Raw genomic sequence first — 27,303 nt, forward strand, 5'->3', positions numbered from 1 at the left:
TTTCAACGTGTTTTATTCTGTATCCATTCACAGCTGCGACAGCATGAAAAAAAAACAATGAAAATTGATTTTCAAGAAAGATTTAAAGTAGCGATAAATGTCATTAACAACTATTATACTTCTTACTTACTGAATTGTTTATCAAAATATAGCCTTTGGCTCTGATCATGATGATGAAGAGGGGAACGATGATGATGAAGCAAAAGTAGTGTGATACCCATGATATGCCACATTTTGCATTGTTGTAAACCCCCCTCCACTTCTCCCACAGTGTCTCCCATCTTAACAGCAATGGCTCCATGGTACATCAGTTGCTGTCTGCTTTTGTCCCACTGACACCACAGTGGCGACAGCACTGGGCCTACTCCTTTAAATGAGCCTTTGCGCATAGCCTTCGAATCACCACAACTGCATCAGTGCTGTCTGGGTTGCCTAGCAACTGGACAGCACAGAGATCCCTGAAGAAAACCTCCTCTTCTGTATAAAACACAAGCTTATGCGATTCTTGGATTGTGATGTGCGCGTGTTGGTCACCTCCAGTAAAGATATTTATGTTTCATATAGTTTAGCAAAATATGAATAAATAAAGCGAAACCTGTTCAATGATATAAATAAAAACATTATTCTTCCTTCGTGTGTCTGTTTTGGACGCTGCGTGTGTGTGTGTGCCACTGTGTGCGTGTGAGTGAGTGCGTTTCAAAATATGTGGCAAAGTGGAAGAAATACATGGAAACGCGCCGGCACACACTCACGGCATCCTAATGGGTTTCAGAGAGAAAAGACACAATTCAGCGCATGAACAGCTTGTCGCTAAGGAATTCACCTTAGGTGTCCCCCCTTTTTCTCCCCTTCCACATCAGTGGGACATTATTTTAATTTAAATTCAGAAAACCGACTGGAAAAAGAACACGAGGTTCCCTCATCATGTCTCTTTGGGCATTCGTCCGGTGGTTTGTGGAGAAGACGAGCGGAGCATATTAGCGTGTCCATTTAACGCTGGCCAGCGGAGACAGGAGTACTTTCTCAAAAGCCTAGGTTTGCATCTTTGACTTGTGATCCGACATTGTGTTACATGCTTTGGCGTATCGGGGGCCATACATATTTCTCGGCATCTAATTTTTTCACCAGAGGAGTGATATAGCCTGCTCTGACGTCTGCATCAGATATTACCCAGTGCTTTTTCAATGTGCATTTCCCCTCAGTGACTTTGCGCTGATCTACATCATCATCAGCAGCAGCAACGGGGGAAAAATAGGGAATGAAGATTTCATTTTTCCTTTTCTTAAACCCACCGCTCCCCTTCAGCCGTTCAGCGTTTCCAGCTCAAATAAATACATTTTAACAACATCACGTTGTGGAATAGACTGGCGCCAGAGCATTGCTGGAACCATGCCTCTTCTGCAGATTTGGACTGGGAAATTTCATCCACCAATTTGATCGTCAGGAAGCTGCTACTCAGTCATTCATGCCTGTGTTTTTTTTCTTTTCTTTTTTTTCTTTTGTTGTTTTTTTTTAAGAGGAGGAATACTTGTCATCACTTTTAAAAGTGTTGTGTACGCTATTTTTTGAGCAAGATGTCTGATCTTCTGGTGTTGGTCGAGGGGCTCTGTGACCTGCATGGATTTCCATAGCTGAGGAAAATTGCGGGGGCCAAATAGCAGATAAAAAAAAAAAGTCAAGAAGCCCATTACAATGAAGACATCGCATGCGTAGATGTAGGCAATTTTATTCGACATTTTTAAAAAGGCAATTATTTTTGATTGCCAATTTTTACTTTGTGCGTTTTAGGGAGGACCACTGGACTGGTTGGATTATAGGAACTATACATAAGGATTTGTGGAGATGTTGGGTCGTCAAGAAGATAAATTATGTGGAATTTTCTCTGCTCTGGCGGCTTTGTCCTTCCTATGCTTTGTTCAAAGGTAAGAAATTGAGTTATAGGGGTTTAAAAAAATATCAACTTTGACACCAAGCTTTGATCTGTGATCAATGAAAGGATGATGTGTCAAATCACATTAACAGGGTACCCAGGCCTACTTATTAGGGGCAATGCTGCCCCTCTATATGCTATATTAGACGGTGCTATGGCGCGCGCGAGCGTAGAAATACGCGCGTGCACTATGGGAAGCCTATTGTGAAACGTAACCTTTTCCTGATATCAAAATGGGGATGTGCATGTATGTGGTGGACAGGGCGACTTCCAGCGCGCTTCCATCTCAAAATCACCACCTTCAGTAGGCTGCAGAAGGCTTAATTGGTGATTAGGTGATAAAATCAATCAGCCGATCATCGATTGATTATGGTATGGTAAGCAGCTAGATGTATGAGTCTACTCGGTCTGCAAGTGATAATTTTTATTCAAATATTAATCTTAATTGCTCAGTTTATCGACTGGAACCAAATCAATCAAAATCGGAAAAATCATCCCTGCAGGTCATCCACTGTTGCTCCCCCATCTAGAAGGCAGCGCAGATTTTAATACATAAGCTCGTGTCAAGGCCTTTTAATGTTTACAGCATACATTTCTGCACAAGCGCGTCCTGACACCATCACAGCTAGAATCTCCTGTTCAGTTCCGTTATTGTTTTCATGTTGAAGACACTGATGTTCATCCCTTATGGCCTGCTCCTTGTCTGCAGCAACCTATAGTGTCAGTTAAGAGATTTAAGGGCTCAGTGAGACATATGCTGCACTTATATACATTTTTATTCCATTATACCTGTCCAGAAAAGAAAAAGAGAGTGCAATGTTGTGTGCATATTGGAGGCATCCATATTCATATTCCCTCACACTGATGCTCTCAGGTGTCAAAACCACAAGTAATGTAAAGGGCCAGCTTGATGAGCAGCTGCACTAACTATGAGATAATTGAAGAGTACTTCCCTGACAGGGCTAAGGGCTAGTGCTTCTATAAAGAGTTATTTTAACCCCTTTTTTATCCATCTCACTTCCCTTTTATACTCAGTCCACACCCTGCTCATTATGAGGAACCTCAGCTGGAGCACTGTTCCAGCTCAGATGATGCAGGTCATGGCTCCATTTGTTATGGATGTCAGTCAGATATGAGTGGACTATATATTTCTTCTGGGGATTTTCTGACAAGGACTATGTCTTTGACTGCATGATGGGGGGCTATAATAATCCTCTGCTTATTTGAATACATGCCTGTAAACAAAATGTGGCCTGTTGCTGTTGAGCTACAGCAACAACGACACTGTAATGAATAATGTTATTCTTTTAAAGAACTGGCATCAATTCAGGATGTATTTTCATAATCATAACCCTTCTACTGATTAAAGTGCAGTATAGGTGGGGCAACAGGCGAGTCTGTAGGTGTAAGAAACATTTTTAAATCTTTCTCACGATAACAACACAATATTCCGAATGCTTTTTGCAATGCATAAATTTAATCAGGTAGCTACAGTCATTTGGAGTATGATTGCCTAGTTTAATTAAAAATGTATTCATACCGTTGTTGTTAGAAAGATTAAAACTGAAGCAGACTAATAACGAAAATGACTTTGTAGGCAGTGAGATGTTTTCACGGAGGAATTCATTTATTCGTGAGGTGTTGTTTAATGCATCTTAGGCTCCCTTTCTTTCAGTTAAAGGCTCACCATGTTGACATACTGGCTTCCCTCCTCAGAGGCTGCTGCCATGTCATTAATGCTGAGAACATGGAACACACACAGTAATAGTTTCCAGCATTTGTTGTACAGTGGGTTCACACATACAGACACAAAAGAAGTCTTTGACAAAAACATCATGCAGTCTAGCTTTTGCTTTGCTTGTTTGAAAATATCCCTTGTGTCTGTGCTTTCCGCCCTCAGCTCCTCCACCGGAAGCAGTGGAATGTCTGTGGCCAAGACTACCGTGGACAAGTTGCTGAAGGGATATGACATCCGTTTAAGGCCTGATTTTGGAGGTATGTGTTGTGACTACATCTGGTTTTGGACCCGGCTCTGCTGTGCAGAGTATTAATGGTGATATTTACATATCATGCATCTAGGAAAACTGTCAGAGTTGCTTCTGGCAAAATATAAGGAAAGCTTTGGAGTGACTGCGACCATGTTATTACAATGCACTTATGGAAGATGGCTGCTCTTTGAGAGGGAAGATAGTCGTGAAGAGTAGCAAGCCAATATTATGGTTTATTATGTCTTTATTGCTTTTCTATATGGCTTTGTCAGATCCCTTATATGAACTATAGCTGCCTTCACAGAATAGACTAAGTGTTCCTGTCATGATTTTTGACTTCCAAATACATTTATTGATTGTGTGCAGAATTTGAAAACGTCATCAACACCAAATGGAACTTCTGGTTTACTGACAGTCACTTACTGAAGATGTTTTTTTTTCTATAAAATGTTGGATTGGTATTGATTTTTAGGCAGAAACTATTGCTTGTGAAGAAAACAAATTGAAATGCTGCTTAGAATTAAAGGTGAATGAGGCAAATTTCCATTAAACTGTTTGGAGATGATTAATTAGACTTGTTGAACGTATGTTCATGATTATGCTTTGCTGTAATAAATAGAATACATGTCATAATGGCCTCTAATTGCAATGGCTGGTGAAAAATACACAAATTGAACTATATTTTATTTTTTCATTTCAGAATGATGCAAACAATTTTTATACCAGATTGGCTGTGTTTTTCATCCAGCAGTGTAAACGATATGGTCAGTTGTGTAAGTTAAATGACATCAGTTAGGATTTATACAGAGAAGGTGATTTAATTTCCCACAGATGAGCATTAACTCCTTAGAGGAAAAAAACCAAATGTGATTTTTTTTTTTGTTTTTGTTATTTTTTGTCATGGGTATTTTCTTTGATGCTGTATGCACAAAAGGATGAAAACATAGCATTTGTAAAAAAAAAAAAAAAAACTACATACAAACTATCTGACTATGTTTTCAGTATTGTATGTCACCTGAACCCCACTTATCAAGAATGACCATGGTAGCTTGTTTTTCTCCTTTATGATTTTACATGTAGAACTATGCACAGTACATTTACAATATACTGGTATTATTGGTCAAGACACAATCTAAGCTTACTAATTATGTAAAATTCTTCAGTATTTATTTATTTATTTATTTTTTTCAAAAATGCTGCAGGCAGCAGCTTGTCAGTCCTGCTACTACAGCACACTTGATGATAATAAGATCAAGCAGTGAAAAACATATAGCAGGTGCGCCTCCTCATATAACCTTCCTCTGGTTGGGTGCTCTGCCAAAAGCAGATGCTCTGATGAAGGCTTGTGTGCCAAGATACGTTAGCCTGATGTTAGCCATTGTAAAAATATGTTGTAGTTGAGGTTACATCTTAGTTGTGTATTTTGGAGTGCTGCCATTCTAGAGTTGTTTAATCTTTTCAGTGAAAGGAAATGAGAGCAAGCAAGAAAGAAGTGTCTTTTTCCACTTTGTTTCAGACTCTTGAAACCTGATGTTAATGCTCAGTGGTAGGTTTGGAGTCTTTGCATTTAGTTTCTATTTACCACCATATCATGTGGGCAATGTGAAGACAAACACATTTCTCTACTCCAGATATGTAGCTTCATATCTGTGGAGTTGCCTTTTTCAAAATATTTCTTTGACAGTGGCATTTGAGCTAGATTTATTAGAAAATAACTTGAGTTAGTTTCTTTTTCTTTTTATTATTGCTCCACTCATCCACATCAGTTTAATATCTTATTGTCTCTACAGGTAGATGCAGACAAACAACTTAATGTTATCAAGAAATGCTCAGAGCTTTGGGGCAAAAAAAGAATCATATTATAAAATTTTAGTTAAAGTTTTGATTGTGTGTGTATATAAAAGTCAGGAATTAATGATGGAAATTTCCTTTGTGGTTTTACATTTATTGGCTATTGATGTTGGTTAGAGTTCAACAGGCTGTGAAAATGCAGGACTGTGTAGAGCATGTTTTAAGAACTGACAATCCCAGGCAGAGTATAACTGTGGTTTACCCTCTTAATATTTCCAGCACCAGTCAGCTTCTTTTACCGTGATACAACTGCAATCCTAAGAGGTCCAGATTCAAAAGGGTTTTCATTTTGGAACAATGCTGGATTCTGACTTTGGCTCCTAACAGCTTGGCCAACACCCATATTTGTTCTCAAAACTGACACAAAGGTGTATGTTAATTCAAGTTCCTTGTGATTTCAGTTGTCCAAAAGAAGGGTTCCCAGAAGTGATGCCATATGGTTAATGTGTTTTGGTAATCTCTGTAGTATATCTAAAATAAAAAGCATAGTTGGTCAGACACTGCTCTTTACTCACCACTAATCCTGTGAGTCAAACTTGAACTGAAAGGAGCAGCTCTGAAATGGTCCACAGACCTAAATGACATCTTCACCATCTTTCAGGATTCCTCAGGATTCACTTTGGGAATTTTAGCTAGTGAAAACCCATTTACAGACAAGACTGACTCAAGATTTAAAATGCATGGTTGATCTTGTCATCAGCCAAGCAATGTCTGTCAGCACTGCATGCTTGCGGCAACCATGTTGACAAAGTTTATCATCACCCTTTCATTATTAAACCATCATGAAATAAGAATGAAAGCCATTTTAGTTCCAGTTTCTCGTTTTTACTTAAAAGTGCCTCTTGTACATTGTGGCACTTCTGTTTATCCATTTTTAATGAGATTCTTACTGACTTAAACTAGCCAAAAGATGTGAGAACGTCTTTTAAAGAAATTGCAAGCACATTCAAACATCACATTAACATGGTTTGAAATGGGACGAAATGGGTGGAAAAAATATTCAAGAGGATGTGTGAAAGTTAATTAAAGGAATGCAACAAAGGACATAAAGGAAATATGGTCCAGTTTGGGTGTATCAGTAAATTTATGGACAGAAGTAAATTTTGTATAAGAAGAAAATGAACATAATGTTCTTGTTGATAGGACAACAGACAGCTGCTTTGGTTGTCCAGCAACCATGCAGTGATCAGTGATGCCAATAATAAAAGGGTAAAATTTCCCTTGGTGCAGCCTTTCAGTGCAAAGCCTGTCAATCATGTGTCAGAGAAAGGCAACAACCTGCAAGTTTTCTTGCAGATAAAAGAATCTTCCCACTGATCAGCACTCTGTGCTTGTAAAATGGAAGAATACACCAGTAAAATCTGCAGGGGAAACTGCTGGCTGTCTGTGGCATATAGTTGGCCAACCTCTGCAAGATTTTTGCAGCAGTCGGTCCATTTTCCTTAAAACAATGGTCCACTGCTGTATTTTTTCTTGTACCTTTTTGATTGGTCATTTAAACATTTTTGGTAAACCACACTGCAAACCTGGACCAAAGGACCAGCTGCTAAAAAGTCTTTTAGACACTGGTCTGTGTCTAAAAAAGAAATACAGTTTATCAAACAGCTAGTGTGACAGTGGGACAACACAATCATCACAGTGGGCTTGTACCAAGCACAGGATCACTATAGAGAATTGCAGCCATCAAATAAACCATTTGTATCAATACCCAGTAGAGCTCATAGTAAAAAGCATTGGCAAGTTTATAGATGCCTTTGCTACAGGGGACCCAGTGAGTCTACCTGCTTCACAAAAATTTGAAGTATACATATATCTCCAGTCTGGAAGTGCATAAAGAAGTGATGGTCATCCATCCCAACAGTAACTGGGATTTTATTGTATGACGTAGACTTTTAGCAACCAAAAGATGCCACCTCCTGTAGTATCAGTGCAACTGAATCATTTTCTATGACCACATTTGTATAATATGAAATGGAAGATGTTTGAGAGGTGTCAGAACCATCACAAGCTATCAATGGCCTCAGGTGGGTCAGAGCATAGGAGCCATTAAAAATTCTAATATTATGCTGAGAGCAAATAAATGCATTAAAAATTTAATGTTTTAGAAGGTGATTTTTATTGGAAAGCAACAAGGCTTAATAGAAGTTCTTAAGTTGCACTGTATTCTTTCATAATAAGCCCAAATGTGTGAAACATGGATGCCACCCATGTGGATACCTAACGATAAACATGCATATTAAGAAATTAAATCCTTATCTCAGTGTTCAGCTAATAAAAGGACTGCTCCCCTTCCATACATGCCAAACCATGTGACTTGCATTTTGAATTGATGTTTTTTCATTCAACCCTATATTGCACATATTCATTTAACACAAATTGAATACCCCATCATTGTAAGTTGTAGCCCCTACCCTGTGTGGTACCACAGTGATAATCTTCGTAAACTGGAGCATCGTATTTTTCATGTCTGCTCATCTCTAATAGTTACGCAGGGCAAGCAACTCAGTCATTAAAGCCTGGCTTTAAGCCTTATTCACATTATAAGATTTTTAGCTCACTTTTGGCATCATGCACAAATGATGGAGATTGCAGACAAGTGGCCCAGATCTGAGGCAAATCGCTGGTTCAGACTGTGGTCATCAGTTGCTGTGTTAACATTTTAAAGAATTGATTTGTGAGACTTTCAAATGTGATGGAGAGCACAGTGAAGAAACTGAGGTCTGCTCAGCAAACTGAGCAGAATTTGGTTTAAACATCAGCGTGAACATTCAAGCAAATAAGAATTACCAGGAGTTTTTTTTTTTTAATTTTTTTTATTGTGTTTATGCCAGTGATTAGGGACTTGCATGATAGCTAAAATGCTTAATTTAATAATGATAAAACAGGCAAGGCAAGGTCAGGCACAACAGTTATGTAGTGTGAGACTGCCTATCGCAGATCATACTACAACTTCAACATAGAAACCTTAGGATGATCAAAGCTCTGACCAGAGTTTTACATTTATCAAGCGTATCCAGTGTCAGCTCTAGTCCAGCAACACTGGTGCATTATCAATGTTGCAATCAGAAGGCCAGAAGAAGATATTGGCTGTGCAGAGCCTTTTGCTCCTTATTAAGAACCCCTCCCTCCCACAGTATTAGAAGTACAATAGTTATTACACGGTTGGATTTCATGTTACCCGGGTAATATGGACTGTACGTGTTCTAATGTATCTGAACAAATAAAAGCTTGTCCAAATCTAGGCGTAGAACTTGAACTTTAAAACTAAAATGCAATCAGCAAATCAATATATTATCTTTCAGCAGCAGTGCTACTTTTTTCATCCTGTCATTCATCATTCTTATCTCACTTTTTTTTTATATTGGCCTTCTAACTTATTCAGTCGTGCATGCATATACATGGAAGCATTCAGGGGTGGTTAAGACCTGGTACATCTCTGCATCAGATGATTATTTCTCTGTTGAGCTGTCTCCCCTTTCCATAAACATGACTATAAGTAAGATGTTTTCAGGCTCACCCAGGCCATCTTGGAGTCTACATATCAGTGGAAACACAAGTGTTTCTCTGACACATGGTCTCAACATGCTTTATGATGAAGTGGTTTTCATAAAAGCGATGATCCATAAAATGCATCTGAATACATTAATAAAGTAGAGTAATGAAATACATGACCTAGCTAAATCAGTTTCGTAAGAGCCCTGTTAAATTATTAACTAGTCTCTCAATACATTTACAAATAAGTTCTTACCTTGAAGCAGCCATATTATTTAAATATTTATTTATACAGCAATATAAAGCATTATTGCTTTAAGTCTTTTTTATTCCTTCAGATTATTATAAAGACAGGCCTGCAGCTTCGGGGTGTATACCAAACACCTGACAATCAGATTAATGTGCCTAACATTTTAAGTTCTCTGGATAAATCCCAGTTATCCCATTTGCTATACTCAGCCATTTTTCTTACAGTTACCATTGTTTGAAAGAAAAACGTACTTGGAACACTCAGCATATGTATTTCGCCTTCTTGCCTAAAAAAAAAAAAAAAAAAAAAAAGTTGCAAATGCCCCTGAAGTTGATGCCAAGAACTAAATAGTTAATGTACCACAATAGCAGTAATTAAAGTAACACCGGCAAATTAGTATGTGGTTCATTTTCTGGCTGTGATCTATTAAGAATTTAAGCACCTCTGCTGGCAGTTTGTATAGACGTACAAAAGAAAAACAGATGATGCGTAATTGTAACCATTATTGATCTGTACCAATTATTGATTTGCATAAGGGGAGTTGAATCATGTCAAAAAATGGGCCACCGGTGTGCAGACTTGCTAGAGATTTATTTGAGGAAATTAATAGTAATATATCAACAGGACAAATAGTAAAACAAGTGAATGCCCTTTCTGTTGGAAGAGAAACTGTAAGAGCACCAAGTTCATCACCCACCTCATTCACACATTTGTCCTTCTGGAGGACATATTTCAAATCAAGCTGTTATCACAGGAATAAGTCTTATGATCTCAGCTTCCACCCTTAACAAAGCACAAAGAATGATATTTCTCAAATGTGTTTAGCTCACTTTAATTCACAGTGAGGCTTTTTTTTTTTTTTTTTTTTTTTTTACCAAAGTGACTGCAGGACATTTTTGGACTATAAAAGGCTAAATCTGTTAAAACTGCATATATCTGGACCCAACCCTGAAGACACTTGGAATCCAGACCCAACTAAAATTGCTCGGCTTACTTATTTCCCTTTTTCTTTCAGGTAGGTTGCATGAGATTGGTGGCACAGTGTAGGTTAAAGTACAATCATAGATTATGGTGGGAATTTAGTTGAAAGTATTGGGATGAATTTGTAAATGATGAGTCCTCTTTAGACACATCATTAGTATATTGTGGAATGAAAAAGTGGTCAAAATATCTACAATACATAAATAATAATAGTTTGATTAATGCCTACATTGTAATTCATGCACAGGATTTAAATAGCTGCAAATGAAAATAATTGTGCACATTAACCTTTTGAAGTACATACAACAGCATTATTCTACTGTACATCTGTAATGTGCACGACATGCAGCTTTATAGGAAATCTCCCATCAAATGGTTTGAAGCTCTTATCTGGTTAGAACACATTTGCCATCTTTATCATGAAAATCTAAGTGTATATGTCTAGACAGATCTGGTGCTGTATTGTGGGTTCACTGGCTAAATGATCTTACTGCCATACTGCATACTTTGTTGTGTAAGCGTCCACTTCTCTCAAAAGCAACCCACTGCTCAGTTTGAGGTGTTTTGAAAGTCAGTAAGTTCACATTATGGAAGGACTATCAAAATCGGCAGTGGCTCAGGTGATAGAGTGGGTCTTCCAATAACTGGAAGGTTGGCGGTTCGATTCCCACTCCCCCCAGTCATCTGTTGTTGTGTCCTTGTTGGCATTGCTGGTGTAAGAATGTGGATATGAATGTGGTCGGAGAGGCCGTAGGTGTGGATTGGCTGTCATGTTTACGTCGGCCTGCCCCATGCCAGCTGTGGCTACACACGTAGCTTATAATCACCAAGTATGAATGAGGAGTGAATGAATGATGGATACATTGTAAAGCGTTTTGGGTTCCCTGAAAAAAAAGCACTATATAAATCTAATCCATTATTATTATTAAACAAGAAAATATAGGATCTTTTTTCAGAGGGTATATTGATAAATGTTGTACCACATCAGAATGAAAACTAACTTTTACCATTACTCAATTTAAAGCATATTTCTATTAAATTGTACGTCCATGGCCTCAGAGGTTTAGCCATGCTCTCTTGAGAGGAAATAACTTCTTGAAGGCATTTTGCACGATTTCATAAGCACTATCTTATATGATTCAAAATTCATGAATAAAAAGAAATAACTGCAAGAAGGCTTGTTTTTGACGCAGTGAAGTAAACAATAATACATCCAACACCATGTTTCACAATTTGTTTTGAGGTTGTCAACACAGAATGTTGTCTAATATGCAAATGGGGCAGACTGTTTCAAATCAGCACCACACACAGAAGATTTTCTTTAAAGAAGAATGATTTATTTATAATAATTTGGGAGTCTAATGGTGGCATGTTGACTTCACACACATATATGTGTAACAAAAGGAACAAAGGAGTTTAATGGCAGAGTCATGAACAAGATAAGTGCCATCTGTCAGTCTCAAAGGAGGTGCTAATCATCAGCACCCAACCAGAATCCACTCATTCTAACTTTAGCAACATATGTGTACTTTTACCTTTTCCATGTGACTGATCTATTTTTGAAATACATTTTCACTATATGATAATACAGAGTCAATTTAATCCATCATCCATAGGTAATGTTTTACTGAGAATCCAGTGTTTGCTTGTTCAGATAAGTCATATTTTCCATTAGAATTCATGTCTCATTACAGCACAATTTGCTGATATTTCTAGTTCTCCAACACTTAATAGATGGGTACAGCATTGTATTTCTAAATAACCAGAAGAGCAGTCATGAACATAAGCAATTCACATGCATTGCGCAGTGATGCTATTATTGCTCTGAGAGACATATTTGTAGTAAAATGTATTTGATGCAGTATGGTGAGACTGTTTCACTCGATTCAGCTTCTTTACGCTGGTTGTTGATTAGGTCAGCATTTTGCATTGTCTTTCTGTCCTTCCTATACTGTACATGGAAAATAATTTAGATTATCAGCACTAATACAATCCTGTGATGCTTTCCTAAGCTACTCTCCTCTCTTATTTTGCCCTTGTCTGGTGTAATAAACAGTGATATTGGCTTAGGTTGGCTTAAATGCTTTTTTGTCAGTTGTGTAGACAGGAAAGTGAATTTTGCTGTGGATACTATAGCTGTGCATAAACTGGCTGATGAAAAACCCAGAGAGTCTGTAAATGTCTAATAGCAGGTGCTACAGGGTAATTTATTTAGTGTTGGACTGTTGCTGTAGATCATCCTGCAGATTTTAGAAATCAGAAATCTCCTTTTTGATTATTCTGTATTTTTACCTTAAGTAAAGTACTTCAGTGGTTCATTAAGAGTGTTTCCATTTGAAATGTATTAAAAAAGGTTGACTTATGTCCCTTCAAGATGAAAGCCCAGAAAGTACACGCCCCGTCCTTGGACTGTACTGTCACGGCAACATACAGCCTCCATGGAAAAAAAAAAAACATTATAAAGGTGACTGTGAGCGTGCTTGGGGAGATTATCAGGGGTTGTGAAGCACTTTATGTTTTTCAGTGATATATATATATATATACATATATATATATATATATATATGTATATATATACATATATATGCTCAAAACATGCTTTGATTTGCTCTTGGACCACCAAGAAAGAGAAAACACGTTCTCTAAACTGTAACCTTAAAGATTTGACTGTCAATGGGAGCATGTTCCAACATATTTATATGAAAACTATTGAGGAAATTTCCAGTTATAAATACAGATACACAAAATATCCAGATAGAATTTGAATATTGTTGCTCCAACCCCCAGTAAACCTAACATATATATTCTTGAACCAAGGAGCAAGCCTGATTACCTGGAAAAAAAAAAATAAAAACACACACACACACAAAATACAAAACTCTGTAAACTTGCAGACTCTGACAGGACAATACACTGCCCTAGAATAGCCCACCTGAAAACACCTAGTACATGCTACTGTAGATTTTCCATTTTTTAGGTTGTCAAGTCATGAGTCTTATCCAATATGAAAAAGACACAAATGTGTAGGCAAGATTACGCTGGAAATTAATTACATTAGTTTCAAACTAGTTTTTGGTCAATTTTTCTATTTGTAGAAGTAAAAATTTTTTTTTTACTTTTTCAGTTTAGTCAGGTTGAACCCAAAACATATTACATGCTAATCACTTGCAATCCTTCTCAGATTTATGTGCTGTGTGTTATGTGAGAAAAGCTGTCATTAGCAAAAGGCCATTGTTCTTTGGTTGGAATTAGCATTTTATTAGCCTGCATTACTCCTCATAAACTTAGGCCTTCTTATAGTATATACCAGAGGCCTCAGGTAATATTTAAATACCTACCATGTTCGCTGTCTATCACAGCTCTGTTCTGAAATTCTTGATCTTGATTACAGGTACCGTAATTCTCATCAAGTGTTATGATCATTACAAATAAACGATAGATTGGTTCCTAGAATCTAAAGGGGTGGGAGATCCCGGCTCTTAGTAGAACAGCTTGTAATCAGAACTGTGAGAACCTGTTCTGTCTATTGACTGCTTCCATTTAACCTGAAACACCCAGGTGCCAGCTCAGCCTGTGGCCATGTCATCAAAGCATGGTCACCTGTCCTTGTCTGCCATATGCAGGCTGAGTTTTACTGATCTCATTTTCCATTGACCGAAATGAGGCCCAGCTGCAACTTTATCTTGTTTGTAATGGAAAAGCAGTAAATGTAGCTATGAAACTGCAGATCAGTTGTAGCGAGACTGATAACCGGAATAGACAATTAATTGACCGAATATAAAGCAAGAGTCAGGGCATGCAAGTAACAGCAGGGTCTGCAGCACTGTGCATCCACTTTGTAATGTTCTACACTGTAAGGTAAACATAACTGATCTGAAGCCATCCATTGTGTCGTGTGCAATCTCTGGGTAAATGTTGTGCACATACAAGTGTAAGGATTTACAGAGATCACTTCCCACACCATTATTTTACCCTCTGTGAACATGACCACTGATTGATGCGTGCACGACATCAGTTGCAATCTACATTTTGGCAGCTGCAGCCATTTAATGATAAATGGAAGCAGTTCTATCAAGGCCAATGGACACTTTTGCAATACTGAGGACAATCTCTTAGTCTGTGTGCTGCCTCGCGTCAAATGCTGGGCTGCTTTGCATATGGGCTGATAGCAGAGGCCATCGTAATTCAGTCTCAAAGTAATGCCTATTCAGCGCAAAACAGGAGTGTGTTGTCAGAATCCCAGGATGGATGTGGGGGCATGTACAAGTGATATCTATCCTGATGAGGAGAGAATGCCCAGTGATTTATTACCGAGGAAACACAGGAAGAATGCTCAAGTTGGGCGCTTTTTCCTTTTCCCTTCGCTTAGATTTTCTATTTGAATTAAATGAGGTGTGTATGTAGGCAGGCAGAGGGGGGCAAGGGTGGTGAGAGATAGCATGCTGGAGAAAGGACATACTTCATCTTCCCATTCAAAGTGTTGTTTTCAGCAACTTTGAAATGAAGGAGAAAAATGCTGATAGAATTGCACCAGAATGCATCACAGTGGACTGCAAAGTAAAAAACCCTAGGTCAGGCTTTGGTGAGACATCCTGCATGCAGGGCATTTTTACCCCATTTTTTGTTTAAAGTCTCCCCTTAAGGTCCCCAGTGATTTACTTTGTGCACTTGTAGTAACTGATGGAAGGTGTGTCCTTGACCAGGCAAGGATGGGCTGGTCAAGGGCAATATGCAGCTATCCAATTGTGTCACACAGACAAACAAGGCAAAAAAAGAAAAGTTATTTGCAGCATTTAGAGATAGATGCTGTCATCTTTAGTACCAGGAAGCATACTTAAAAGTCCATCTCATCATTCAACTCCAGCAGTCATATAAAGAAGGATTCTGTATAAAAAATTATGCATAGGAAAAAGAAGATTTGAGAAGGCAAATTCTGTAATCAATAAGAAATACTCCCTTTTTATACAGTCCACTGCAGTTTATTTATTAATATGATGGTGCGACATAATGATAATTAATACCTAAAATTTACTTTTTTACTTTTAATTCAGCATTAAATAGACTTGAGATATTTGTCTATACATAAAGCAGAGTATTAGCCATGCAAAGGTAGGTGTTAGGTGACAAAAAAAATGAAGCCACACTACTGAACTTTGTCAGTCACACTTTGAAGCCCCTAATAAAGGCTAATTCAGCATTCATCTTGCATCCTGTCCCTTCTTCAAGCTCTGTCCAGCCAGTAAAAGCCAGTATAACATTAATTCTTGTCTTATCTCTTGTTTGGTCACTTTCTCTCTTTCTTTTCCTCTTTTCCTAATGTCTTCTTGGGTTTCTTTGCCAAATTAGCCAAAATGCATGTTCAAAATGTCCATTGTATTGATATCTAGTTGCTGATATGTGTTGCAGTGCTGTAAAGCAAAATGCAGCCATCACATGATTCCTTGGGCAGAAAAAAAAGAAAAAGCTGTGAAATGTGTTTTCTCAGCCTTGTGATGCTACTGGGCAAAGACGGCTCCAGGAATGTGCATAATGAATGTCAGTATGCCATTAAAATGACGAGTCAGAAGCACAGTTTTAAGGTCAGAAAAGCATTGTTTCTTTAAATACCCTTTTTTGTTTGTATGTTTGTCCTTTTAAATTATTTTTTATGTACCTTATGTCTCTGATTTAATTTTTATTCCTTCCATGTTGTCTATAAATTTTTAATGAACTATAAATCACATTTTAATTGTGAATAAACTTAAATTGACCCACTGATGAAGTCACAGAATGACTGGTTAGAGACTTTTGGTGAAATCTTACTGATTTGTTTTTTGTTTTTTTTTTCAAATATTGTTAGCAGTTCATGTTGGGCATATACTAAATGGCACACAGTGCTGACAAAGACTTTTTTTTAAGTTTTCCACATTTTATGCTTCAAATTTATCTTAAATACATTTTATGTTTTATCCTCACTTTATTGTTTAATAAAAACAAAGCCAAACTTTTTTTTTTGGACTGTTTTAAGTTGGGCCTTAGTTAAAGCAATGTTACTGTTGAAGAGATACTTGAAGTCCTCTTCTTTTTGGGGCCTGGCCTCATTTCCTGTCTTGGATTTGGAGGTGCTGATTCTTATCCCAGCCACTGCACACTCAGCTGCAAATTGCTCCAGTAAGAGTTGGATCATGGTCGAATGAAACCAACAGAACCACATCATTTGCAAAAAGTAGAGACCCAATCCTGAAGCCACCAAACCGGATCCCCTCAACACCTTGGCTGCACCTAGAAATTCTGTCCATGAAAGTTATGAACAGAATCTGTGACAAAGGGCAGCCTTGGCAGAGTCCAACCCTCTCTGGAAACTAATCCGACTTTCCTCTGAAATACGGTCCAAGCTCTGGCACCAGTTGTACAGGGACTGGACTGCCCACAGAACATCCCCGGGGAACATGGTCAAATGCCTTTTCCAAGTCCACAAAACACATGCAGACTGGTTGAGCAAACTCCCATGCCCTCTCCAGGACCCTGCAGAGGGTGTAGAGCTGGTCCACTGCTCCACAACAAAAGCCACACTGTTCCTCCTCAATCTGGGGCTCGACTATTTGACGGACCCTCCTCTCCAGGACTCATCTGTGTCACACCCATGGAGAATGTGGGTGTTTTGACACCCACACTTTTCATGGTGAGGTTTCAGGGTCCACCTTTTAGGAGCCATGAATGTGGCGAAGGGACATTATGAATGGGTTCTGAAATACAAATCAGAGCAGGATCCTTCTCTAACCAGGTGGTTTGCAGGTAGTAGAATTATTTATATGCAGGTCTAGAAAAGTTTTGATGAGGGGGCCAGGCAGGGGAACTGACCAGGAAAGGGATGGCACAAATGAGAAATCTTTTGTTTTTTTTTTTTTTTTGTTTTTTTAAGGTCTAGATTTTAGTAAATAATTAGCTGATTATTACAACTTAAGTGGTCATCAGATGTGTAAATTTGTAAAAACAAAAAGCCAATGAGATTTTGGAGCACACCCTCCGTCAACGTCTTGAAGAGGGGCACCACCACTCCAGTCTGTCGGTCCAGAGCTTTTTCACCACCTCGGCAACCTCAACACTGGCGACATGGCAGCCCATTCGAAAGTCCCCAGACTCTGCTTTCCCATCAGAAGACATTTCCATGGAATTGGGGAGGACTTCAAAGAATTTCTTCCACTAACCCAAAATGTCCTGAGTCAAGCTCAACAACATCCCATCCCCACTGTACACGGTGTTGATGGTGCACTGCCTCCCCCTCCTGAGCTGCCAGATGGTGGTGTGCCCATAGGAGGGGGGACCCATATCACCCTTTCGGGCTGAACCAGACTGGAGGCCTCCAGGCCTAGCTCCAGAGAGGGGCACTGGTGACCCAAATCCAGGCAAGGGAAACTTGGCTCCATTAATGTTTTTCTTCACACTTTGTCCGGTCCCTCACCTATAGACCTTTCTGTCATGGGTGACCCTACCAGAGGCAATTTGCCCCAACAACATAGCTCCTAGGATCATTGAGGCCTCTGCTATGATGAGGTGGCAACCCAGGGAGGGGTTGTTCGATTATGGGGATTATATTAACAATATTATGTTCATTGTTTCTTTTCTTTCACACATGTTGTTTGGAATTGTTGCCAGATTGTTCAGTCTTTATTTCATTTGATTCGAGGAATTACTACTTCTTTGTCTGGGAATCATTTTTGTTGTTTTTGGCAATTTCTTAAAGGCCTGACTTTCTTTTTAGTGAGTAATGGCATCTGTCTACCATTCAACCGTAAATACCTGATCGTTGTCCACCATATTCAACAAGAAACTCTGGACATCCTTCATGGTGACCATTGGCTTCTGCATATCTCACAAAGACCCTTCGTCCCTGAGCATAAAAATCTGTTGGTGGCTCCAGTGGTGGAAATTTTTTTTTTTTTTTTTCCTTAGGGCACTTTAAATGATGCAGAAACTTTCTTGTCTGCTTCTTCAGATCCATTCCTTGACACAATCCTGTCCTGCAGGTCTAAGAACAATCCTCTCAACCTTGTGGCTTGGTTTTCACTCAAATATATATTGTGCATGTGTCCTCTTAATTTCTTCCAACAACTTGAATTTCATTCAAGTCTCTGTGATTGACGCAGGAAACACATGAGTTGTGTGATCTGGAAACATAACAATATGTAACTTAGATGGCTCTAGAGCTTCTCCATGGGCATAATATATCCTAAAACTACCCTGAGGCTGTGTTAAAATGATGCAAATTAACTTTAAGAAAACTCCTAAACTTAACATTTATAAAGATGGGTATTCATTGGCACTAACTGTTTGCTAGCTTTTGAAGAGTGATTCATTATTCACTTGTAAAATTTATGTGTTGTCCATTCTGGCTTTGACTTAATATCTACAGTTCGGCTGCTCTTATTAAGTCATCAATCAAATATTTCCATTCAAAGATTTATAAATGACTTGGACGTGTTTGCCTTTATTAGGCTTTTCTCTGCCAGTTTTTGATTAAATGGCCCTGTGATGATATAATGACAGCTTTACTGCAAAATTGTTGTCCATATATTAATACTGAACATATTTATCTAGAGATTAAAGCAATTTTTTTTTATTTGCATACTTTGGCCTGTCATGCCAAACTTTTGTTTGCCATGTTGTTTGCTTCTCTGTATTGTATTTTGATTTTTTTAAGTTTCTTTTTCATTGTCTTGCTTGCACTTTTGACTTTTACTGCTCTCTGTTAGTGCATCATTGCATGTACAAAGAAATGAACTCTAAATCGTAGATGGCAGTGCAGGGGAAGTGTGGTTGGATTCACATGTCTGAAAAACATGTCTGATGTGAAAAAACAAGCTTTGCCGTCTCACTCACAGCATTCATAAATGATAAATTATTTGCAAGCCAAGTTTTATGCAAAAACAACCCGCAAAATCAATTTTTTAATTTCTGTTTTGTTAGCAGTTTCTCAGGGAGTCCCTGTATTTCAACTTCAAGTCTGTTATTGTCTTTCTTCTCCTAAAAATGCTTTTTTTTTTTTGGTAGCTTCAATAAAATGTATAGAAAACACAAGCCTGTTTTAAAACCTATTTGTGGGTTTATTCACATAAATATTCACATGTACACACCAGAGTTAGTGTGACAAGTGGGTGGGAAATTAATGTATTAATAAAGAACTAAGTCATGAATCCAACTCTCTTGAGACATATTAGCCATGATCTGTGAGGAGGATCTTCACATAATTACAGCAGGTTAATGTAATTACGCACTCAGCTTCAGCAGGACTTACTGATACATGGTATGCGACTAAAGAAATGGGATTTACTGCACATGTAGGGTTACTCATGAGATTAGCTGTGAAGCATTACAACATTTAAAACAGAGAAAGACAGATGTCCTCAAAGGAAAAATGCTTCACAGCATAAATATCTAACATACTGTACCATATCTCTGCATGTTATTCAGCCCAAGATTAGAGCGGATCATATAGGAATAATGGCATTGATTAAAACTGTCTATATGTAACTTAGTGAATAAACCAGGCCTGCGTGTAAATAAATAATAAGCTGGACCACAGAGAACTGTTAAATGAATGATACACTTCTTCTGCCAATAGTTAGCTGATGGCCTCAGGAAAAAATCTTGCAGTGTCCACAGTTTGTCCTCAAAAAATGTATTTCTTTGACTTTTTTTTCCTGGAGAGTTAATTCAATGCTCACAAATCTGTATTTTCTTCCATTTTTTAAAATAGAGTCATGTTTAACCCTAACATACAGCCATCTCACAAGTCATAGTTTTTTCTTCTGTACCAGTATATTAAATTTAATTAATTTTGAGATGAATCTGCTTCCGCATTTAGATGTTTTTAAACAATTTACAAAAAGATTAAGTAGCTTTTGCCTCACCATTACACTGACATCAAACACCTGAACAGCCTTTAAATTTGTGAGCAAGCTAACTAATACAGTAAACAAAATTAAATTAAACTTCCTGACTTAACACTAGAAGTCCCAGAGAGGGGTCAATTGACCTTTCTACCTTTACAACCCAGAGATGGGTCGATTGACCAGTAGGATTTTAGCTAAAATCCTGTCTTAAGCTGTGAACAGCTTCTTTTGTTTGTAGACGAGTCAATTACTGGCACACCCCAGGAGGGCGCATACTTAGGGGAGACACTGTAGACTCTTGAAACCTGACTGTCAACTTTTGCCCAAAGCTTGGCTTGAGACACTGCTTGGTCCCCTGAGTATGAGATTGGAGTAGACCTCAAACAGATTCAGAAAGGTTTTCCTGCATTCTGGTATATTTCAAATAATTAAAAATATATTTGATATGATATATGATATATACCTCCTCGACACATTTGTGTGCTTTTAGAAGAAAAAAAAAAGATAATCATTGTGGGCCTTCAATAAAAAAGCAAACAATTTAGAATGATATGACAAAATGATGAATTCATATTTTTTTTAAAAATCACTTTAAAAGGTCCAGCTCTCCTCTTTTCATACAAATGAAAAAATACAAATTTTTCAAAATTTTTGACCAATTTTTCAAACTTTCTAACCCAATGTTCATGTACCTTATGTCCAAAAAGCCCAAGCAATGAACAATTTTGAATATTTAAAATGAACATTTTTTGATTGTGGTGGTACAGGCAGGGTCTGTGAGTAAAATGTCCAGAAGCATTAGTGTCTAAGTCAAGAGGGCATAAATGTCAACATGACAAAGATATAAAAGAACAACTGTGAATTTTTTCCAATGCTTTTTATTTTTGTCATAAAAAAAACAACAAAACAGTTAAAATAATGCAAGTAATGAAACAATTTCACAAATATTTACACAAGGCTACAGTGGCATGCCCTTGTGTGAATGGCTTTTCTGCTCTTTCAGCAGTCCGTCTGTGCTAAGTCCAAACATGCTTGGCACTTCCATGGTATCTCCATCCTGCATTTGCCACATGTGTATTTGTAGCAGTCAACACATCTTACAGTTGCGCAATTGTTCTTGCATCGATGGTTGACCTGACATTTTGCCCTTTTCCCAGGGCTAGGTGTGGGAGGTTGCTGCTGAAGCAGTTGCTCCTTATGTGCCTTCTTCTGACTCACATGAGAGTTGGCCAACTCTTTCGCGAGCTCAACCAGGAAGTCCACTCTTCTCTCCTGCACTCCGGTGCATTCCTTATGAAGAACATGAGCGTTCAGTGCCGCCATGTCGATCATGTTGTAGAACACGGCGACTGGCCATCTCCGTGTTCCTGCACGCACGCTGTACTCCCGCACCATCTGGTCCATCACATCCACACCACACTTTGTGGTGTTGTATTGTGTGACAGTGTTTGGCTTCCTTTTGGTGGTATTCTCAGTCTCAACCACATTGTGCATGCTGCTGAGAAGATAGACAGTCTTTTTCCGTTTCGGCGCATATACTGTGAGTGTTGCACCAGTGGTGGAAAACACTCGAGTGGTGAATTTAGTGTGGTCCTTCTGTCTAGTTGACTGAGGAATTTCCCGGTGAATCTTGTTGACTGTGCCAAGGATGGTGGTTTTCCGGCTAAGCAGTCGTTGCGCAAGGGACAGCGATGTAAAAAAATTGTCTGTTGTTACAGTTCTGCCCTTATCCATGAACGGCTCCATCAGCCTCATCACTACACTCTCAGAGAGTCTCTCTCCACTGGGACGACTGGGGTCCTTGCCAAGATATGGCAGGATATTGCAAATGTACTTTGATTTCAAGTCACAAGCCAGCCAAAACTTAATGCCAAATTTGTCCGGTTTTGTTGCAATGTACTGCAGAAAACTGCAGCGAGTCTTTGTCGGGAAAAGCTGTTGATCAATAGTGATGTGTCGACCAGGGTTATAAGATCTGATGCAGTTATTGACAAAAGATTCCCACAGATTAGAAATTGCAGCAAACTTATTTGTCTCCACTCGCTCACTGCGTGTGAACATGTTATCAAAGCGTAGGTGTTGCATGATGTTTTGGAAGCGGTTTCGGGCCATAGTAGCAATGATTCGTGGGTTTCCCAGCTCTGCTGACCAATTGTCACGTAGTGATGGAACTTTCTTCACCCCCCGCAAGATAATAATTGCAATAAATGCCATTAGTTCTGGGAGGTTCATGAACCAATCTGCCTGCTCCTTTTGCCGTGCATGCTGAATGGTCCATTCTTGAATGCTACGAAGCATTTCAAGTGTTATAAAACAGAAGAAGCTTTGAAGACGAGTCCGGATACTTCTTCTGGCCTTAGCAGTTGGCTCTCCATCTGTGCCGTATGGTTCTATTGGGGTGAAATTGAGACATGTCCCCAGCTGTTCTTCATGCCACACTGTGCCATCTTTAGCCATCTCTGTCCTCTCACTTCCCAACCGAGCCCTCTTTTCTGGCAGTGGAGCAGTCTCATCATCTGCAAGGTAAACAATTTCACAATTTCAGAGGACGAAAATAGGATGTTTTGGAAATAAGATTAAAAAAATCCTTTATTTGTACCAAAATGGAGAAATTCCAGTGTTGCAACTCACAGTACAGGACAAAGCAGAAAGAAAGAAATTTGTCATACCAAAAAGTTCAATAATAGTTTCAAATCTTACCTGAAGACTGCTCAGAGTCAGAGTCCGAATCCAGCTGAATTTGTATCTCTTCTCCATCTGAGTCACAAGGGTTTGTATCGCTGAGGATCAGGTCCAATGCCTGCTGAGTTGTAAGCCGCCTCTGCATTTTGCTTCCTTCTATTTGTTGGAGGTGAAGCTAGCTACTATTTATCCCCCTCAGCCCACCATCCCCCACTGCCACAGAATTTACCAGACGTTTCAAGGTAACAAGGAGGGGCTGGATGCAATGGGTGCATTCCTCAGGTAATGGCTGCATTTACAAATGAAGAGATGCTAATTTTTGCCAGCAGAGTCGTCAGTTTGGACTAAAGGTCTTTCGACCCTTCTCTGGGACTTTAGGGAGATATCAAAATTCCTGGGACTTCTAGTGTTAATATTCATCCTAGTAGTTTAATGATGTTCCTTATGGGACTGTTAGTTTTAAATTCCACCAGAAATACATCCACAGGATCATAATTCTTTGATAAAATCTCTGTGTATGCAACTAGAAAGCATTGTTCATTTTTATTTTTTGCGTAGAGCCTAAGTAGGTTTCATACATCAGGTGCAAGGTCCGTGACAGGATAGGACGATAAGGAGAGGCCACCTTTACTTATCCTCGGTCTCACTGACTTCCTGTGATGTACTGCCTCTGCTCTCCTGCTTTACCTCATCATTTTCTTTTGTCTTGTCTCCTGTCCTTTTTGGTCCTCAAACCACAGCCTTGTTAATGATTTTCCTAAATTCAGCAACAATCTCCAAACCTGCAGCGCTCGTACATCTTTGACACCTGTAAAGTACACTGTTCAGCAGAATCAGAGCAGTTCTAGACTTTATCAAAAGCAGTGATCAAGAATAATGCTTTGACGTCAACTAAATACTGAGACAGGATAATCTTTTGACACTATGAGATTAATACTTTCAAAACAGAGTTGTTTGAATTACAATAAAACCTCAAATCACAAAAAGTTGGAATGAGAAAAAAAAAAAAAAAAATATATATATATATATATATATATGTATTTTTTTTTTTTTTTTTTTTTTACTTTAGACCTGTAACACATTCCTAAAAAACTTGGGACAGGTGCATTTTTGGAAGAGCAATGAGGTAAAAAACACAAACAAACAACAACACCAAAAGAACCTGTGCATTTGTAAAAAGAAATGTGTGAGTAAATCATTCAGTTGTTTTAAAACAATGTTCATTCAAGAATAATTAAAATTTTTATTATTACGTCTTCCACAATGCATATGATTATTAAATGATGAAGGATTCTAGGGGATTTTGGTTCATACAAGGCAAAACTACACTCATGATATTTGGTTCCTCATAGACTGCATTTACAATCATTTATCATTAGCTATACCCACATGGGTAAGAGATTGCTTTGGGAAAACTTGAGAAAATTACCTTGGGAAACGTCATTGGGCTTCGAGTCATCCAGGATGAATCATTACACAGCGGAAACTTGTATTGTGTTCAGAGAAAGCCATATTCCTGATCCTTTTTGGAAGAACTGGACACCGTATGTTCTGGACTAAAGACAGAAAGGGTTATCAGCTACACCTCCAAAATCCTGGGTCTACAATGGTATGGGGTTGTAATAGTCCTCTTGGCACAGCTCATTAACACTTTACTGATGGCAGCATGGCAGAACAGCACAGTGAAATTTAAAGCAACTATGCTGCATTCAAGACCACATCTGTCCAGATTTGCCCGTTTTTTTCAACAAGATTATCCAGAACGACATGCTGCATATAATACACAGTTATGACTGAAGGAGAATATTTCCATATCATCTCAACTTTTTCTGATTTGGGAAATAAAACTAGGAGGAATAGGAAAATACCACAAGTAAAAAAAAAAGGTAAAGAAACAAACAAGTATACAAACAACTTTAAGCACATTTTTTAAAAAAGAATAGCTCTAAAGTAAAATATGAAATATCTGGCACAAAAGATTATGACTCAAGAAAAAATGTAAACTGAACCGTTAAGTGAACTGTTTCAGTTTAAGTAATGACATCTGTAAAGCTTAGGAAATCCAATCTATTGTTCAACACTAAAAGCTTTGGTTTGTTTATTACTTGGCGGAAACATTCATTTCTTCCTTTTTAATTCAGCTTTAACTCTGCAAACAATTCATATAAACACTTAATCCCCCTGTATGATATCTCTGTTCACTTTGCCTTTGTGTACACCACTACATTGGCTTCATCAGTCATACAGATGCTTTAATTTGACTAATTAAGGTGCACCTTCTGCAGGCCTTAAATATCACTGGCAAAGATACCACCCAACTAACCTGCATCTCTGTTTTTGTACTCTCATACACATATTCTAGTTTTGGAATTATTCTTCAGGAAAAGTTTGAATTATTTATTTTTTTTATGAAGTAATTAATTTGTAAGCAGAATCAAAAGCAGGTGTTTAATTTAGAAAGCAGTTACATGGAGAAGGTAGCCTTGGTATATTTAGTATCAGATGAATAATGTGTTGGTAGAGCAGGCTTACATGTCCTTTGGATGTTTGTAGGGCATTGGTTGGTGTTGAAGGAAGGTCCTGGGTTCAAATCTACCAATCTGTTCTAATCTGGGATTTCTCCATGTAGAATTGGCATGTTCTCTCTACATCTGTGCTGCTTTCCAAAAGAGCGCTCCAGTTTCCTCCCAGAGCCCTGAGAGGTCAGCTGGAAAAGCCAAGTTGCCTGTAGGTGTGAATGTGCATGTCAGTCTTTGTATGTTGGCCCTGTGATAGCCTGGCATCCTGTCTGAGATTCACCCTCACACCCCCTCGTGCTTGGATGCAGATTCCTGCTCCTTGCAGTCCTCAAGCTTGTTTAGAAAATGCAAGAATATTTATCAAGGAGTTTTTTAAAAAGAGCCCTGTCCAGGGTGAGCCCCACCTCATAATTAATGGCATCAGGTAAAAGTCTCCAGGCCCGCTCTGACCCTGCCCATGTGTATAAGATGGATAGATGGATAGCATTTCACAATAAAGATTTATGTTATGACAAGTGAAATGAAAATCACTATGAGATGGTCAAATACAATTAAAACGAGTATAGTAATAAAGTGGAATTCAGTAGAAACCAATGCTTATAAGTGATGCTAAATAAATAAATCTAAAGGTGTCGTTTTCTTTTGCTATCTCTTTGTTCACAGTTGATGCTTTTCAAAGACACCATTTGGCTTTGTGAGCAAAGGTGCCTGTTCTGTGGTTGTGGTTGATCTTTGTTGTGATTGAAATAATTGAAGCCACTCTGTTGAACTGAGGAACAGCCTGGTGAAGGGCATCATATTGTTGGGTTTGTTCATTTCTTGAGAAAAAGGCTTTATGAGAGCATTCGCCATTGAAAACAAAAGCAAGCACAGATTTGACTGGATAAATCATCATGCTTCTCTGGCAATGCTGTAGAGAAAATGCTGCACAGTTGCTATGGAACCCTCTGTTGCTAAGCAATGGGTTGATTATCAGGGCTTTTTCATATACAGTACCAGTCAGAAATTTGGACACACTTTCCCTTTTGAATCTAATGGGAAAATGTGTCCAAACTTTTGACTGGTGGTGGAGGCAGTGTTTTTTGTTGCTGTCCAGCTAATTTGTTTTCAGAAGGCTTTACAACTGACAGGGTATGTGGAATAACCCTGTTTTTATTTAAAATTTAATTAAATAAGTTTAAACTGTTAACTCTGAACTGAATATTTAAACACTCTATATTTATATGAAATCCACACATCATGAAGGGCATCATGTTTAACACTGATCTTAAAAGAAAATCAGCTCTTTTCTTTTCCATAAAGACTATTAAGAGTCACATCTTGGACTCTTAGCTTCCAGATGGAGAATTTTGAATCAGACTTTTTTACGTGATTATGCTGTGTGATTGGATGAGAAGACTACCTTTTCACAGTTTCTTTTTTTGAATAGTTAATTTATGTATTTTTGTTGAAAAAAAAAAAAAAAAAAAAAAAAGATCAGCCAAGATATGCTAAAATCAACATCTTTAGGGATAAGTGAGTAAATTCTTGTTCCCTCTTCTGTGGTTAACTTCCAGGGTCCTTTCAAAGATTATTATTACAATTTAATGACACTTTAGACATCTGTACAGGAATATTTAATTCTGTACACAACACTGAAAAGTGCATACAATAAATCCTGTTAAAAGAAATTCCAACACATCTTCCAATGGATATCGCCTCATTTATTCATATCCTCAAATTCGTCCCATGTCTTCTT

General features: G+C 38.2%; 1 protein-coding gene across 2 annotated transcripts in view; it reads left to right on the top strand.

Moving 5' to 3' along the window:
• Window positions 1–1,274: 1,274 nt before the first annotated feature.
• The window catches only part of gabrb4 (gamma-aminobutyric acid type A receptor subunit beta4), a 56,498-nt gene continuing 30,469 nt past the window's right edge, over window positions 1,275–27,303 (top strand). For both annotated transcript variants that reach the window (XM_042009088.1, XM_042009089.1), the window contains exons 1-2: window positions 1,275–1,922; window positions 3,831–3,925. In XM_042009088.1, the coding sequence (XP_041865022.1) occupies window positions 1,843–1,922; window positions 3,831–3,925 (175 nt within the window). In that variant the 5' untranslated portion in view covers window positions 1,275–1,842. The remainder of the gene's footprint in view (window positions 1,923–3,830; window positions 3,926–27,303) is intronic.

This window comes from Melanotaenia boesemani, chromosome 15 (assembly GCF_017639745.1).
Source record: "Melanotaenia boesemani isolate fMelBoe1 chromosome 15, fMelBoe1.pri, whole genome shotgun sequence".
NCBI lineage: Eukaryota > Metazoa > Chordata > Actinopteri > Atheriniformes > Melanotaeniidae > Melanotaenia > Melanotaenia boesemani.